The sequence below is a fragment of the Oratosquilla oratoria genome, chromosome 4 (genome assembly GCF_046742065.1).
Source record: "Oratosquilla oratoria isolate Oo_2021 chromosome 4, ASM4674206v1, whole genome shotgun sequence".
Classification (NCBI taxonomy): Eukaryota; Metazoa; Arthropoda; class Malacostraca; order Stomatopoda; family Squillidae; genus Oratosquilla; species Oratosquilla oratoria.
In genome coordinates, this window is record NC_134780.1 from 40,226,162 (window position 1) to 40,238,661 (window position 12,500).

At 43.6% G+C, this 12,500-nt stretch overlaps 1 protein-coding gene across 1 annotated transcript; it reads right to left on the bottom strand.

Moving 5' to 3' along the window:
* Nucleotides 1–274: 274 nt before the first annotated feature.
* LOC143024452 (ribonuclease H1-like) lies at nt 275–994 on the bottom strand. The gene has a single exon (XM_076183258.1). It carries the CDS (start codon nt 992–994, stop codon nt 275–277), a length of 720 nt encoding a protein of 239 aa, XP_076039373.1.
* Between the last annotated feature and the right edge of the window lie 11,506 nt (nt 995–12,500).

The following is a 12,500-nucleotide window of genomic DNA, read 5'->3' on the forward strand; positions in this document are numbered from 1 at the left end:
TGAAGTGCGCTTAACGAATCTGTGAATATGACGAATTTACTATGTGTGTCAGATTGAGCATTTTCTATGGCTTGGTATATACCGAAGAGTTCGGCGATATATATGCTCGTATGGTCCGGCAATCTGAACATCATCCGGGTTTTAGTGCTGTATAAGGAGATTCCATTTTTTTTTATCGATTGCAAGTATTTACAAAAGAAAACCTGCGCGGGTCACAACCCGCTACTTCCTAAGAAGTCTGAAGGACTTTTACAATATATTACAATACTAAAGGTTAATATGCTGGCAGCCATCTCTTCGGTACTCTTCTGTCTCCCGGTCTGATCACTTCTTGCGCCCTGGAGAGGCGCATTCCTGTGGCAAACTTCTCATAGTTGGAAGTCCTCTTGTACCACAGGGCTGACGGCCTCATGGGCGTCATCAACTTATGCTTCTCTATCTCTCGCCGGGTCAGTGTTCTTGTGGCGATGGTCAAGATCTCTGCCCGACTCGGGAGCACACCAATACCGCCGTCCATATGGTGATTGGCCGCTGCCTTCCTTGCCTCACTGTCTGCCTCTTCGTTCCCCGGCAGGCCGATGTGTCCGGGAATCCAGTTAAGGACGACTATCCGTCCTTGCTCATGGAGGGACCTTATCTGAAACAGCAAAGATGTCATTAGTTGCACATAGTCTTGATATACGTCATTATGGATACTTTGTATCAATGACAGACTATCAGTATGTATTACAACATGGCTTTGGTGGGTGTTGAGGGCGTGGGTCAGCGCCAGCCCCACTGCAATTCCCTCCGCTTGCATAGAGCAGCGAGTGCCCAACACCCTTACTCCCTGTCGTGTGTCTTGTGTGACAAACGCCGCACTCGCCGTCCTACGCTCAGCATCTACTGATCCGTCGGTGTAATACACCACGGAGTTTTCAGGTGTGACGGCCCTCATAGTCTCCACAGCTTTCGCCCGCAGTTGCGGTAGTGGTGCACTACGCCTCATCGCCATTATGGAGATCTTGGCTGGTAGACTCTCCCAGGGCGGAGGTTGCACATATCCATCCACCGGTACATCCCTCCTTTTTAGTAGGATGAGGTCCTGCAGGTGTAAATCCCTGATGCGTCACGCGAGTTTCGCCGACCATCTGTTCATCGGGAAGACCTCAGGGTCCTGCTGCAGGGCCGCGTTTATTCTTCGCTGTAGGAAGGAGTTCTGCTGCTTTTGGATGACTCTGGTAGTGAAGGCGGCCAGACGTTGTGAGATCCTGGCACTGACCGGCAGTATTCCCGTCTCTTGTTGCATGTTGGCAACCAGGGTCCAGGGTGGTGCACCAAGTATGACGCGCAGGGCCCTGTTTTGTACTGCGTCTATCTTGGATATCTGGCTCTCAGGGAGGCCAGCAAGGGCAACGCTGGCATAGTCTAGCAGTGGTCTTATCGCGCTTACGTAGAAGGTCCTGAGAACCTTACTAGTGGCCCCGGCTTCCCTGGTTGCCAAAGACCTCATGACATTTATCCGGGCAAGGGCCCTTTCCCGGAGGTAGGCCACCTCTGTCTTAAATGACACCCCGGAGTCTATCCATACGCCAAGGTACATGTGCGCTTTTACCCACTCTACAAAGGATTACAAAGGCGGAGCATGCCGACAGGAGACCTTTTGATCCATATCTAGGTCGGATGCAAAAAAAAATCATATTAATAATAAAATAATAAACAAAAACTATGATAATGTAAATAACAAATAAAACACACAAATAAATGCACAGGTACAGTCAAATAACAAACAAACAGGCAAATAGCAAACAATAATAAATTGACATATAACTAATAATAAATAAAAATCAGACAGACAAATGATAACAAAACAAAAACAAATAATATAAGATAAATTATAATCATTACAGCATCTTACTTAGGTATTTATCTAAATGATTCTTAAAGCTTCGAACTGAACTACATTGCACTACCTGTGCAGGAAGTTTATTCCATTCATTAACTACACGGTTGGCAAAGTTGTTTCTACCTACTTCCAAATTGAATCTATTTCCGGATAGTTTAAGACCATTGTTTCTTGTCTGATTCTCATTCAATGTAAAAATTTGGTCACTTTTGATGTTGTCAATTCCCTTTAGAATTTTAAAGACCTGTATCAAGTCACCTCTGAGTCTACGCCTTTTTAGGGAAAACAGATTCATGTGCTTTAGTCGATTTTCGTATGATTTATTTTTGATATTTGGAATCAGTTTTGTGGCTCGCCGTTGTACTCTTTCCAGTCTGTCAATGTCTTTAATGAGATTCGGTGACCATACGGAAACAGCATATTCCAAATGTGGACGAACTAACGATTTATATAGCTTGTTAATGAGTGATGGACTTTTGAAATCAAAAGATCGCGCAATGAGTCCTAGAATCTTATTTGCTTTCTCAGAGGCTGAAATACACTGCTTGGATGATTTGAGGTCGTTACTGATAATTACGCCGAGATCTTTTTCACTATCCACTTTTGTTAACGAATTTCCAAATAACTTGTAATCGTACTTACTGTTATTTTTACCTATGTGCATTACCTTGCATTTACTTGTGTTAAATTTCATTAGCCACTTTTCAGACCATTGCTGTAATTGATCTAATTCTTCTTGAATATCTAATTGGTTTGAGTGATCATTTGCCACTCCGCACAGTTTTGTATCATCAGCAAATTTGGAAACAGTAGATTTTAGTCCATGGTCTATATCATTTATATATACTATGAATAGAAGTGGCCCAAGAACGGAACCCTGAGGAACTCCACTTGCAACACTTTTCCATCCAGAAGTTTTTCCACTTAAAACAACTCTCTGTTTTCGATCATTCAACCAATTACTAGTCCAACCTAATAGGCTACCACTTATTCCATGCAAAGCTAGTTTAGTAAGTAGTCTTTCGTGTGGGACGGTATCAAAAGCTTTTGCAAAGTCTAGATATACTAAATCTATATTGTTTCTTTTGTCATAATTCGAGATAACTGTGTTGTAGAATTCGAGTAAATTAGTCACGCAAGAACGTTTCCGTCTGAAATCATGCTGGCTATCATTTATCAAACGGTTACTTTCTAAATGATGTTCGATAGCATCTCTGATGATAGTTTCCATTATTTTTCCTACGATTGAAGTCAAACTTATAGGCCTATAGTTATTTGGTTTATTTTTGTCACCTTTTTTGAATATGGGAGTAACGTTAGCTAGCTTCCATTCTCTTGGGACATCTCCGGATATGATGGATTTCTTGAAAATAATTTCTAATGGAACAACAATCTCATTTTTCATTTCTTTTAAGATTCTTGGATGCCAACCGTCAGGCCCTGGTGTTTTATTAACTTTGAGTTTTTCTATACACCTTTTAATTTTTTCTTTTGTTATATTTACCCTAGGTTTTTCACAGGTTTCAGTTTGGAATTCACCTTCCAAACTGAAACCTGTGAAAAGTCTAGGGTAAACTTACTCGGTACGGTAAATATAACAAAAGAAAAAATTAAAAGGTGTATAGACAAACTCAAAGTTAATAAAACACCAGGGCCTGACGGAGTAGCCTGTTTGCCAAGGGCCTTTTGCCGCCAATACATATGGCCTTGGTCTTTGGTGGCGATATCTTAAGGCCAAGCACATTGCACTTCTCTGATATGTCATCAAGGGCTTTTTGTGCTTTCCTAAACTTGGCTCCTCTCCCCGTCACCACTAGGGCGACATCGTCTTCATAGGATATCAGATGACATCCTGTAGGTAGTGGGGTGGCAAGCAGTTCTGCCATTAGCACATTGAACAGGGTGGGGCTTATCACCCCACCCTGTGGTGTACCGTTCTCCAAGGGGTGGTAGCTGGTGACTGCTCCCTGCAGCCGAACCCTGGTTCTTCTGTTAGACAGGTAGTCCGCTATCCACTGCAGGAGTCTCCCCCGAGTCCCCCTGGCGGCAAGACCGTCCAGGATGGCATCGGGGCTGGCCAGTTCAAATGCCTTTTCGAGGTCAAAGAAGACGACCATCGCGTGACCTCGCTCCACGTGACTCAACAGCGTGGCAATGCAATGAGCTGTCCCTATCCCCCTGGCAAAACCATTGAGATTCTCCGGGGGTGGTCCTAGTTTCCACTGTAGTCTTCGTAGGACCATCCTTTCCATGGTCTTCCCCAGGCAGCTCGTCAAGGAGATGGGCCGATACTTCCCAGGCTCCTTAGGCTTGGGGATAGGGACGATGTCGGCTTGTTTCCAGTTGTGTGGAATTCTCCCCGACAGCCAGCTGGTATTCACCAGTTGGAGGAGCGCTTTCTCTCCGGCATCACCCAGATGGGTGATCATGGAGTAGGTCACTCGGTCGCTACCGGGAGCCGTGTCAGTGGATGCCCTGTAGGTGGACTGTAGTTCTTGCAGGGTGAATGGCGCGTCTGTGTTTTCTGGGGACTGCATGGCGGCTTGTATCCTGGCTCTTCTTGTTTCAAAGAGCCGAGCTTGAGATCTCTGCAGCTCAACGGGTAGCGTGGCAGTGTGTGTACGTCTGGCGAATTCCAATGCCAGATCTTCTGCCTTGAGGTGTGGTGTTTGGAGTGCTTGTCGGGGAGGGACACGCCTTGTGGCTGTGTGTATTTTCCCCCACAGCTCCCTTAGAGTGGTGTGTGCGCTGAAGCTGCTGCACCACTCTAGCCACTTGTCGCTACGTACGCGTCGAGCTACCTCTCTTGCCTCCTCCACGGCAGTCCAGAGGTTAGCCAGGTTAGCAGGGTTGCGATGTCTACGCAGGGTCTTCCGCATGGTGTTTACCCTGTGGTTGGCTCTTTTTATGTCCTGGTTATAATACCAACCATCGCGGTGATTCCTCCTGCTTGCTGCTACATGTATGGCGGAGGTTAAAAAGGCCTCCATCCCATCCAGGTCGCCGATGGATGGGGTTCCAGTGGACACCTGCGCAGTTACCTTCTCGCTAAAGAGCTTCCAATTGGCTCTGCTCACATTCCATGATTCCACTGTAGGGGCCAGTGGGGGTGGTGAGGCCACGGTGAGCATCATATCAATGCCAAAGTGATCGCTCGTGACCGTATCGTTAACCCCCCACGACATGCGATGCAGCAGGGAGGAGGAGACGAGAGAGAGATCAAGCCTACTATGCTGGACGTGTGTGTGTGACCCGTCGTTCAAGAGGGCCACACCAGGGGTGGTGCTGAGGACTTCCTCGATATGGCGTCCAGTCGAGTTAGCGGTTGTCACCGAGTGAAGTATGGGGTGATGGGCATTGAAATCTCCTGCGACAATATACTTCTCCTTCTCCGCAACGGTGCAGAGCTCCCCCAAGTCTAAGTGACCGTGGGTAGGCGACCTGTATATGTTATATACGTGCACGGTCTCCTGGGGGAAGAGAAGCTGAACCGCAAGCACCTCAGCATCCTCCCCGCAATCTATTGGTGGGTCAACTCTCGAACACGGGATGGATGCGTGGACAAGTGTCATGCATCCTCTTGTTGTTGCTGTTTGGGGTAGCACGAATGCGTGGTACCCGGACACCCTGACCTCCTCGTCTGCCAACAGGGTCTCTTGCAGGAGGATGACGTGCTTTTCCTCCTGCTTTATGAGCGCCTGTAGCAAGGATTGCTTTCCCCTGTACCCGAGGATGTTCCATTGCAGAAAGCGAATGGTCTGGGTGTATGAGTGTATCTTGGCTGTATTATCCATGCTGTATTGTGCACTCCTCCTCGGATTCAGCTGAAGATGGGCTAGAGGGTGGAGACGATCCCTCGCAACTGCAGTCGGTTTCAGTGCCTTCCTCTGAGTTTTCCACAGCAGGCTGGTCAGGGAAGCCAACTGTGAAGGTTTTACCTCCCTGCATGGAGAGGTCAATTTCCCTCTTTATACGTCTGGAGATTCCATGAAGATCAGCAACCTTTATACCCGGTAATGTGGGTTAGATGAGATGAGGGTGGATGGTGATTGGCTGGGTTGCTGCGGGTTAGATACGGTCTGTTTTCCCATTGGCTGAGAGGTGCGTGACGTCATCAGTTTGCGCCCCAGCACCGTAGTGGGCGGACCTCCTAACGCTGGGTAAAGCTTGCAGGTCATGGGCTTGTATATTAAACTTTGGGGAAAGATCTTTTATGTAAAGGGCCTCCAGGATAGGTAATCTTCTAGGGTCTTGGAATGGCTAAAATTTCTGTGTTGTTGACCGGATTTCCCTTCGTAAGATGGTGTGGTGAGTATCTTTGGAGTGATTCTTAGGTGCACCTGATGTCAGATGGTATGACAGTCTACGCGACAGCTTCATGGTGGTCATACCAATATAGGAAGAAGGTTGGGTTGCGCAGTCCCCAAGGTTACACGTATACCTATATATGGCATGAGATCTCTGAAGTTTATCGTTGATGGGCTTGTTGTTGTTCTTGATGAGTAGGCTTGATGTCTTCTTATTTTGGTAATATATGGTAAAAACAATTTTGGTGTCTGCGGAAGTCGGTTTGATGTTCCTTCTGATGATTTGCTTCATAATTCTCTCATCTTCCTTGTATGCCGTGGAGAAGAATGATTTATAAAATATATTAATGATCTTTTTTGGTGTTTGGTTATCTTCCGAGAGGTTCTTTTTTAGGTACCACATGTCCATTATTTTCTTAGTTATTCTTTCAATGTCTTTGTTGGCAAATCCGTTGTTGATGAGGACTTGCGTGGCCCTTTCCAACTCTTTGTCACAACAAGCTTGCCATTTCATTCAATGAAATATGCTTGAGAAAGAATCTCCTGCCCATTTATATATATATGGTGTTTTCGAGTTACAACAGTTTCTTTCCTACGCCACGTTGTAAACCAAATTTGCGGCATAGGTCGGACTCAACCTATGTAAGCACCTTTCATGGTGATCAGTTTCCGTTTCTTTGATACACTGCCACCAGAAGAGTCTGCTTTACTTTTGGGAGCCATAATGAGGAGCAAAACTTTAAAGAAGAAAGAGAAGAAGAAGAAGAAGAAGAAGAAGAAGAAGAAGAAGAAGAAGAAAAAGAAGGAGAAGAAGAAGAAGAAGAAGAAGAAGAAGAAGAAGAAGAAGAAGAAGAAGAAGAAGAAGAAGAAGAAGAAGAAGAAGAAGAAGAAGAAGAAGAAATGTAACATAAACGAGAAAGTGAATGATAACTGAATTAGTAATCAAAAATGACTTTTCCTTCCTTGGTCTATCTTCGCATAACGACGTATTCCTCCGTCGCGTTCACCAATTGTTTTTCTTTGTATTATACAAAATGAGTAGAAAAAATCAGTTAAAGGTGGATGTACTATACAGGAGCAAGCAGTGCCACTGTCGAAACCACAAAACGGCAGAAGTCGAGACCGTCGTAAACCGAGGATTCACTAATATATGTAAGCACAAGCTAGAATATACAAACTTTATGTTTTTTCTCTTCAGAGTACGAATTGCATATTCATTGTGTCCTTCTCCAAAGGAAAAAAAATCCCAGTTATTTCCTTACCTGATCAGTTTCCAGTACAGTACTATGTATGACAAATTGGAGAGGAGGAGTCAGGAGCACACGAGCGTCGCTCCTTTCCAGTACACTACAATTAAATAATTAGCTTTTGCTCTGTCCACCCAAAGGCTGCCTATGTCTCCACTTGGTCGTCGTGTCCCGTCGCCAGGGGCGAGTGAGTGCGGCGCCATCGTCACTCAAACTAAGGTGGCCCTTGGGCAGCGGGAGAGGAGCAGGCAAACCTGGAGGAGAAGGAGGAGGAGGAGAAGGAGGAGGAGAAGGTCACCAGTGCCCCTGCCACGAGGACATCGAGCTGGTGACGATGACCTGCCGGAAGATGCCCTTCTGCCCCCAATGCGTGGCCGGCGGATGGCTCATGAACGAAAATCCGAACCTACCCACAAAGCGAGTCCACGTGAGTATACAATACAGTATAATGCAATACAATACAATAAAGTACAACACAAATACATATACACATCCTGGTAATAACACTAAAAGCATTCAAATACATACTTGCTTTGTGGATCCCAAGGATAGAATATGTAACAGTAGAAGTGTTGTCCACTCCAGTTTGAGGTGATAATACCGTGGTTTTTATCACATGTCATTCACAGAAAATCAAGTGAGAAATGTAATAGTATATTATAGTCTAATAGTAAGCTATATAGTAGGAGAACCCTAAGAATATAATGTCGAGTTTTACATGAAGTATATAAATATTCGTTGTTTTTATCTACAAATAGGAATCTACTTTTACGCGAGTTTGGCTATAACGCGAATTTAATACGGTAATCAATTTGACCTTAACCCATTCCGCAAGATGCCATCGTTTACTGGCTCTATTGTGGCTAATGTAAAGTATTTTATTCAGTAAAGGGTGTGTCACTCTACTGAAAGGATGAGGACGGATAATTAGCATTGTGAGACAATTTTCGTATTTCATTTTGGTGAACAAAATTATACCATTCAGCCGAGGGAGAATTGCCGCAGTATAGGGATTAAGTGAAAACTTTTAGTATGAGTCAATTATTCTTATTCTTAATCATTTATATATATATATATATATATATATATATATATATATATATATATATATTCAAATAACTCCATCAACAAAGCAAACATGGATTTTGTTTCCGCTGATGCAGACTTGCTTGAACTTGGTCTTGATTGATGGAATGGTCCACACTTTCAGTTGAAATAAAATCTGATATTTATCTAGTAAAATCTAGCTCGAGTTAAATATAGTAATCAATTATGTCACCACATTCAAAAACTAACCTAACTCAAGGTCATTCTACGACTTTACACCAATATGATAATAAAGAGATAACAGTATTTCTGAGACGGTTAACATTAAAAAGAACATAAGATGAGATTATCATAAACGTACCATGTGTGAAGTCTATACTGTATCAATCACGCCCTTCTGTTCACTACTTCCACCCCTCTTCCTTTCCTCCCTTCATCCCCTCCCTCTTCCCCTTCCCCTCCCCTTCGCCAGGCGGTCCTGTCCTCCACGGGACGGCTGTCCGACCCTCCACTCTTTCTGTCGGGGCATCGGATGAAGGCGCGGCCGAGGCTGCTGGAGGCCAGGGACCTCCCCCAGCAGCACAACGACACCTCCCTGCGCGGCACTAACACAGACTACGACACGTTCACGCTGGGTGGAGTCTACATCGGTTCACTCAATACGCACCAGAAGGTGAGGGTCAGCATGGTGAACACGGTTGTACTTGTCAACAAAGAGGAATGTGTATATAGTTTCTGAGATATGCTCTTCCCCTCCCCCCCTCTCTCTCTCTCTCTCTCTCACTAACGACGTGGTTCCCTGGTCTTCAGTCCCACGAACAGGTGTACCGTGGCCTCAACGTGAAGAGCCAAGCGACCCAGACTGGGGACGGAGTGACCAGTGCCGCCGTTCTCGAGTGGGCCGCCACCACCATGTCCTTATACTCCCGCGCCTCGACCATCTCCCTGGCTAGCAAGGCGGTGCAGTGCTCCCAGTCCTCCCGAACTGTGTCGCCCCAGTCTTCGGTAGACACCGGGAACCAGGTCGGCAAGGAGGAGCTTTGGATCGGCGATCTGATCGGCATGGAAACCACCGGGGACCCCTGGTTGCGCTTCGTGAATCGCACGCGGACCGAAGCCAAGAAATCCTTCCTCGTTCTAGTTATAGCCACAGTGCACCTTTTGCTCTGGATGCCTCCGCACGTCGCTGCCGTCGTCCTCCAGTTCACGGGCGCTGATTCGGAATGGTCCTGGCGGGTTTTGATAGTAACACTCTGCGTCAGTTGCCTCGGGTGGGCGCTGGTTTCTGCCACCGTTGTCATCACGGTTTTCTCGACGCGTCGGGGTATAGCGAGAGGCTGCTGCCAGGAATCGGGGTAAAACAGATGAGTATCTACAACAGGGAGAAAGGAAGGAAGGGCCATAATTGCATTAGGAAGTACGATGGGATGCTAAGTATGTATATATATATTCTGACAGGTTGACGTAAGTAGAGTAGGAAACACAGGAGTCTTAGTCTGAGTTTATTCCTGACTAGTTTCGCATACCTTCGAAACTAGTCAGGAATAAATTCAGACTAAGACTCCTGTGTTCCCTACTCCACTTACGTCATACATGTATATATATATATATGAGTGGAAAGGGGTGGTGAGGTAATGGCAAAAAAAAAAAAAAAAAAATATAGGAGTTTTATTACTAATGTTTCGTCCTTAAAGGACTTCCTCAGAGTATACACTAAGAAAATATTTACAGCTTATATACTTCACTTTACTTACCCCGTTCCTCCCTTATCTATGCCCTTCCTTTGCTCCGCTTCACCTCGAACAAAGTCGCTAGTCAACTTTGATAATTTAATAAATCCTTCTCTATGATTATTGCAAGGTTTTGAAGCGATGTACACTGCTTCGATTATTTATCTTTCTTGTTTTCTTAGCCCTTTGTGGAGTACCTCTGTATTTTCTCAGTCGGGAAGGTGGCCAAAATTGTCTATATGTACCACTAGAGAATTTGATGTCCGGTGGACTTTTACGTCATTCTTGTGTTCATATAGCCGTTTTTTTTTTATTATTATTACTCAGCCAGTTTCCCTAAAATAACTGACGGGACAGCTTTTACAAGGAATTCTATAAACCAGGCTCTCCTCAGCACCCATATGGTACTCATTTTTGTTTTTGTTTTTAATAATGTTATATATTCAGGTTCCTGTGCCATATGCAATTCTTAACCCTGCCTTGGTGAGCAACTGTCCTATTTCATCTGCGTATTTGGAATTGGGGACGGACAAAAAACCCCGGCTGTCTCCTTTGTTCTCAGATATTCGGCTTTCTCTGATTCTTTTTGCTAATCTTAAAGCTTTTTGTTTTAGTTTATGTAAGAGTCCTTATGGGTAACACAGTTTCCTAAATATGTTAAAAATGTATTCAATTTCTCCTTGGAGAAAATCCTCACTGCACATCCGGTATGTTCTCAAAAAGAAACCTATCACTACCCCGCTTTTTATTCTTGGGTGGTGAGCAGAGTAGTAATGGATAACGTCGTTTTTATTTGTGTTTTTTTCTGTGTACTGAGAAAGCAGTCGTATTCCCTTTCCTCCATATTACCGTGTCTAGGAAGGCTAATTTGTCATTCTCCTCTTGATCCATAGTGAATTGTATGTCCTTATCTATCCCATTGAGCATGTTTAATTTATCCCTGAAATCCGTGTCCCTGGGGGTGATAGTAAGTACATCATCCACGTACCGCAACCATGTTGTATCTTGGCCCATTATTGTGGTAAAATGGTCCCTTTCTAGAACTTCCATGTAAGGCCGCTTCGTTTAAAAGGTAATCCCCCTCTCCGTCCCCTATGAAGAAAAAGAGAGGACAAGGAGAAATATTTCACTGGACCTGCAAAACAGAATATAGAAAATTTTGCTTCTATTTGTACCTCGATACCAGTATTTGGACTTACGCTTATTTTGATGAACTAGATACTGAAGTATAATGGGTGGCTTATTCTGAATGCGGGGCAAAACTCCTACTGGAAGGGCTTTTTACCCCAAGTGTTAAAGAATGATAGTTTGTGTCCCGATCACAGATCTAAAGTACCTACCAATATTTTGGGGCAGCTTTATTTCCATTATTGTCAATTTTCGCAAATTTTCTGTAATAGGCGCCAGTCGACTTTAAGGCAAACATCACTCTTTCGGGATCAATTCAGAATATTTGAAAAGACCTATTATTGATTTTTTTCAATTATATATCTTTCAATGCACAATCACACTTCTATCGCGCGCGGCTTGAACTCCGTCTTTCATTTTTGTAATGACGTCACATGGTTAATCCAAAGCAAGAAAACCATGTTTTGCAAGAATTGATATTGCATTAGATTGTGTAAAATACACAATATGAGATTCAATCACAGTGGTGTAAATGAGGCATACACGGGGTAAAAAACCCCATCCCTGATCTTACCAAGAATTGATAATGCATTAGATTTTGTAAAATACAAAATATAAAATTAAATCATAGTGGAGTAAATGAGATATACATGCGGTTAAAAGTCCATCCCTGGTCTTCTTACCAATAAATATAAGGGCATTTTATCTAAACATGATCTTAAAAAAAAAAAAAAAAAAAAAAAAAAAAAAAATTGTCCCATTATGTAAAGAAGTTTAATAGAATTTAGTGGTACACATTTTTCATTTCTATCTTTCCTTTCCATTTTTCTATAGTTATTGTTCACACCATTAAAGTTAAACTCTACAAATATTCTTCTTCTAACAGAAATAATTAAACCAAAAGAATATTTACAAGAAACTAAACAAAAACAAGAATTGTCTTCCTGTATTCAATATGTATCATTGATTTTTGTTCTAGTAGTTTCTTGGAGTGTTGCTTGATGACGCCGACTATGTAGTCACATTACATAGTAAGGATGAATGGAAGGGAGAAATTGATGGGAAACCTTTTACCTTACTGAGATATATTAGTCCACTTCACCCTACTCCAAATATGTGCAACAAATGTAGATAAAAACAGCCAGATTTTCACCTG

What these genes read in the sequence shown, in the direction of transcription:
- LOC143024452 (XM_076183258.1), bottom strand. Translation starts at nt 994, where the DNA reads ATGGCGATGAGGCGTAGTGCACCACTACCGCAACTGCGGGCGAAAGCT.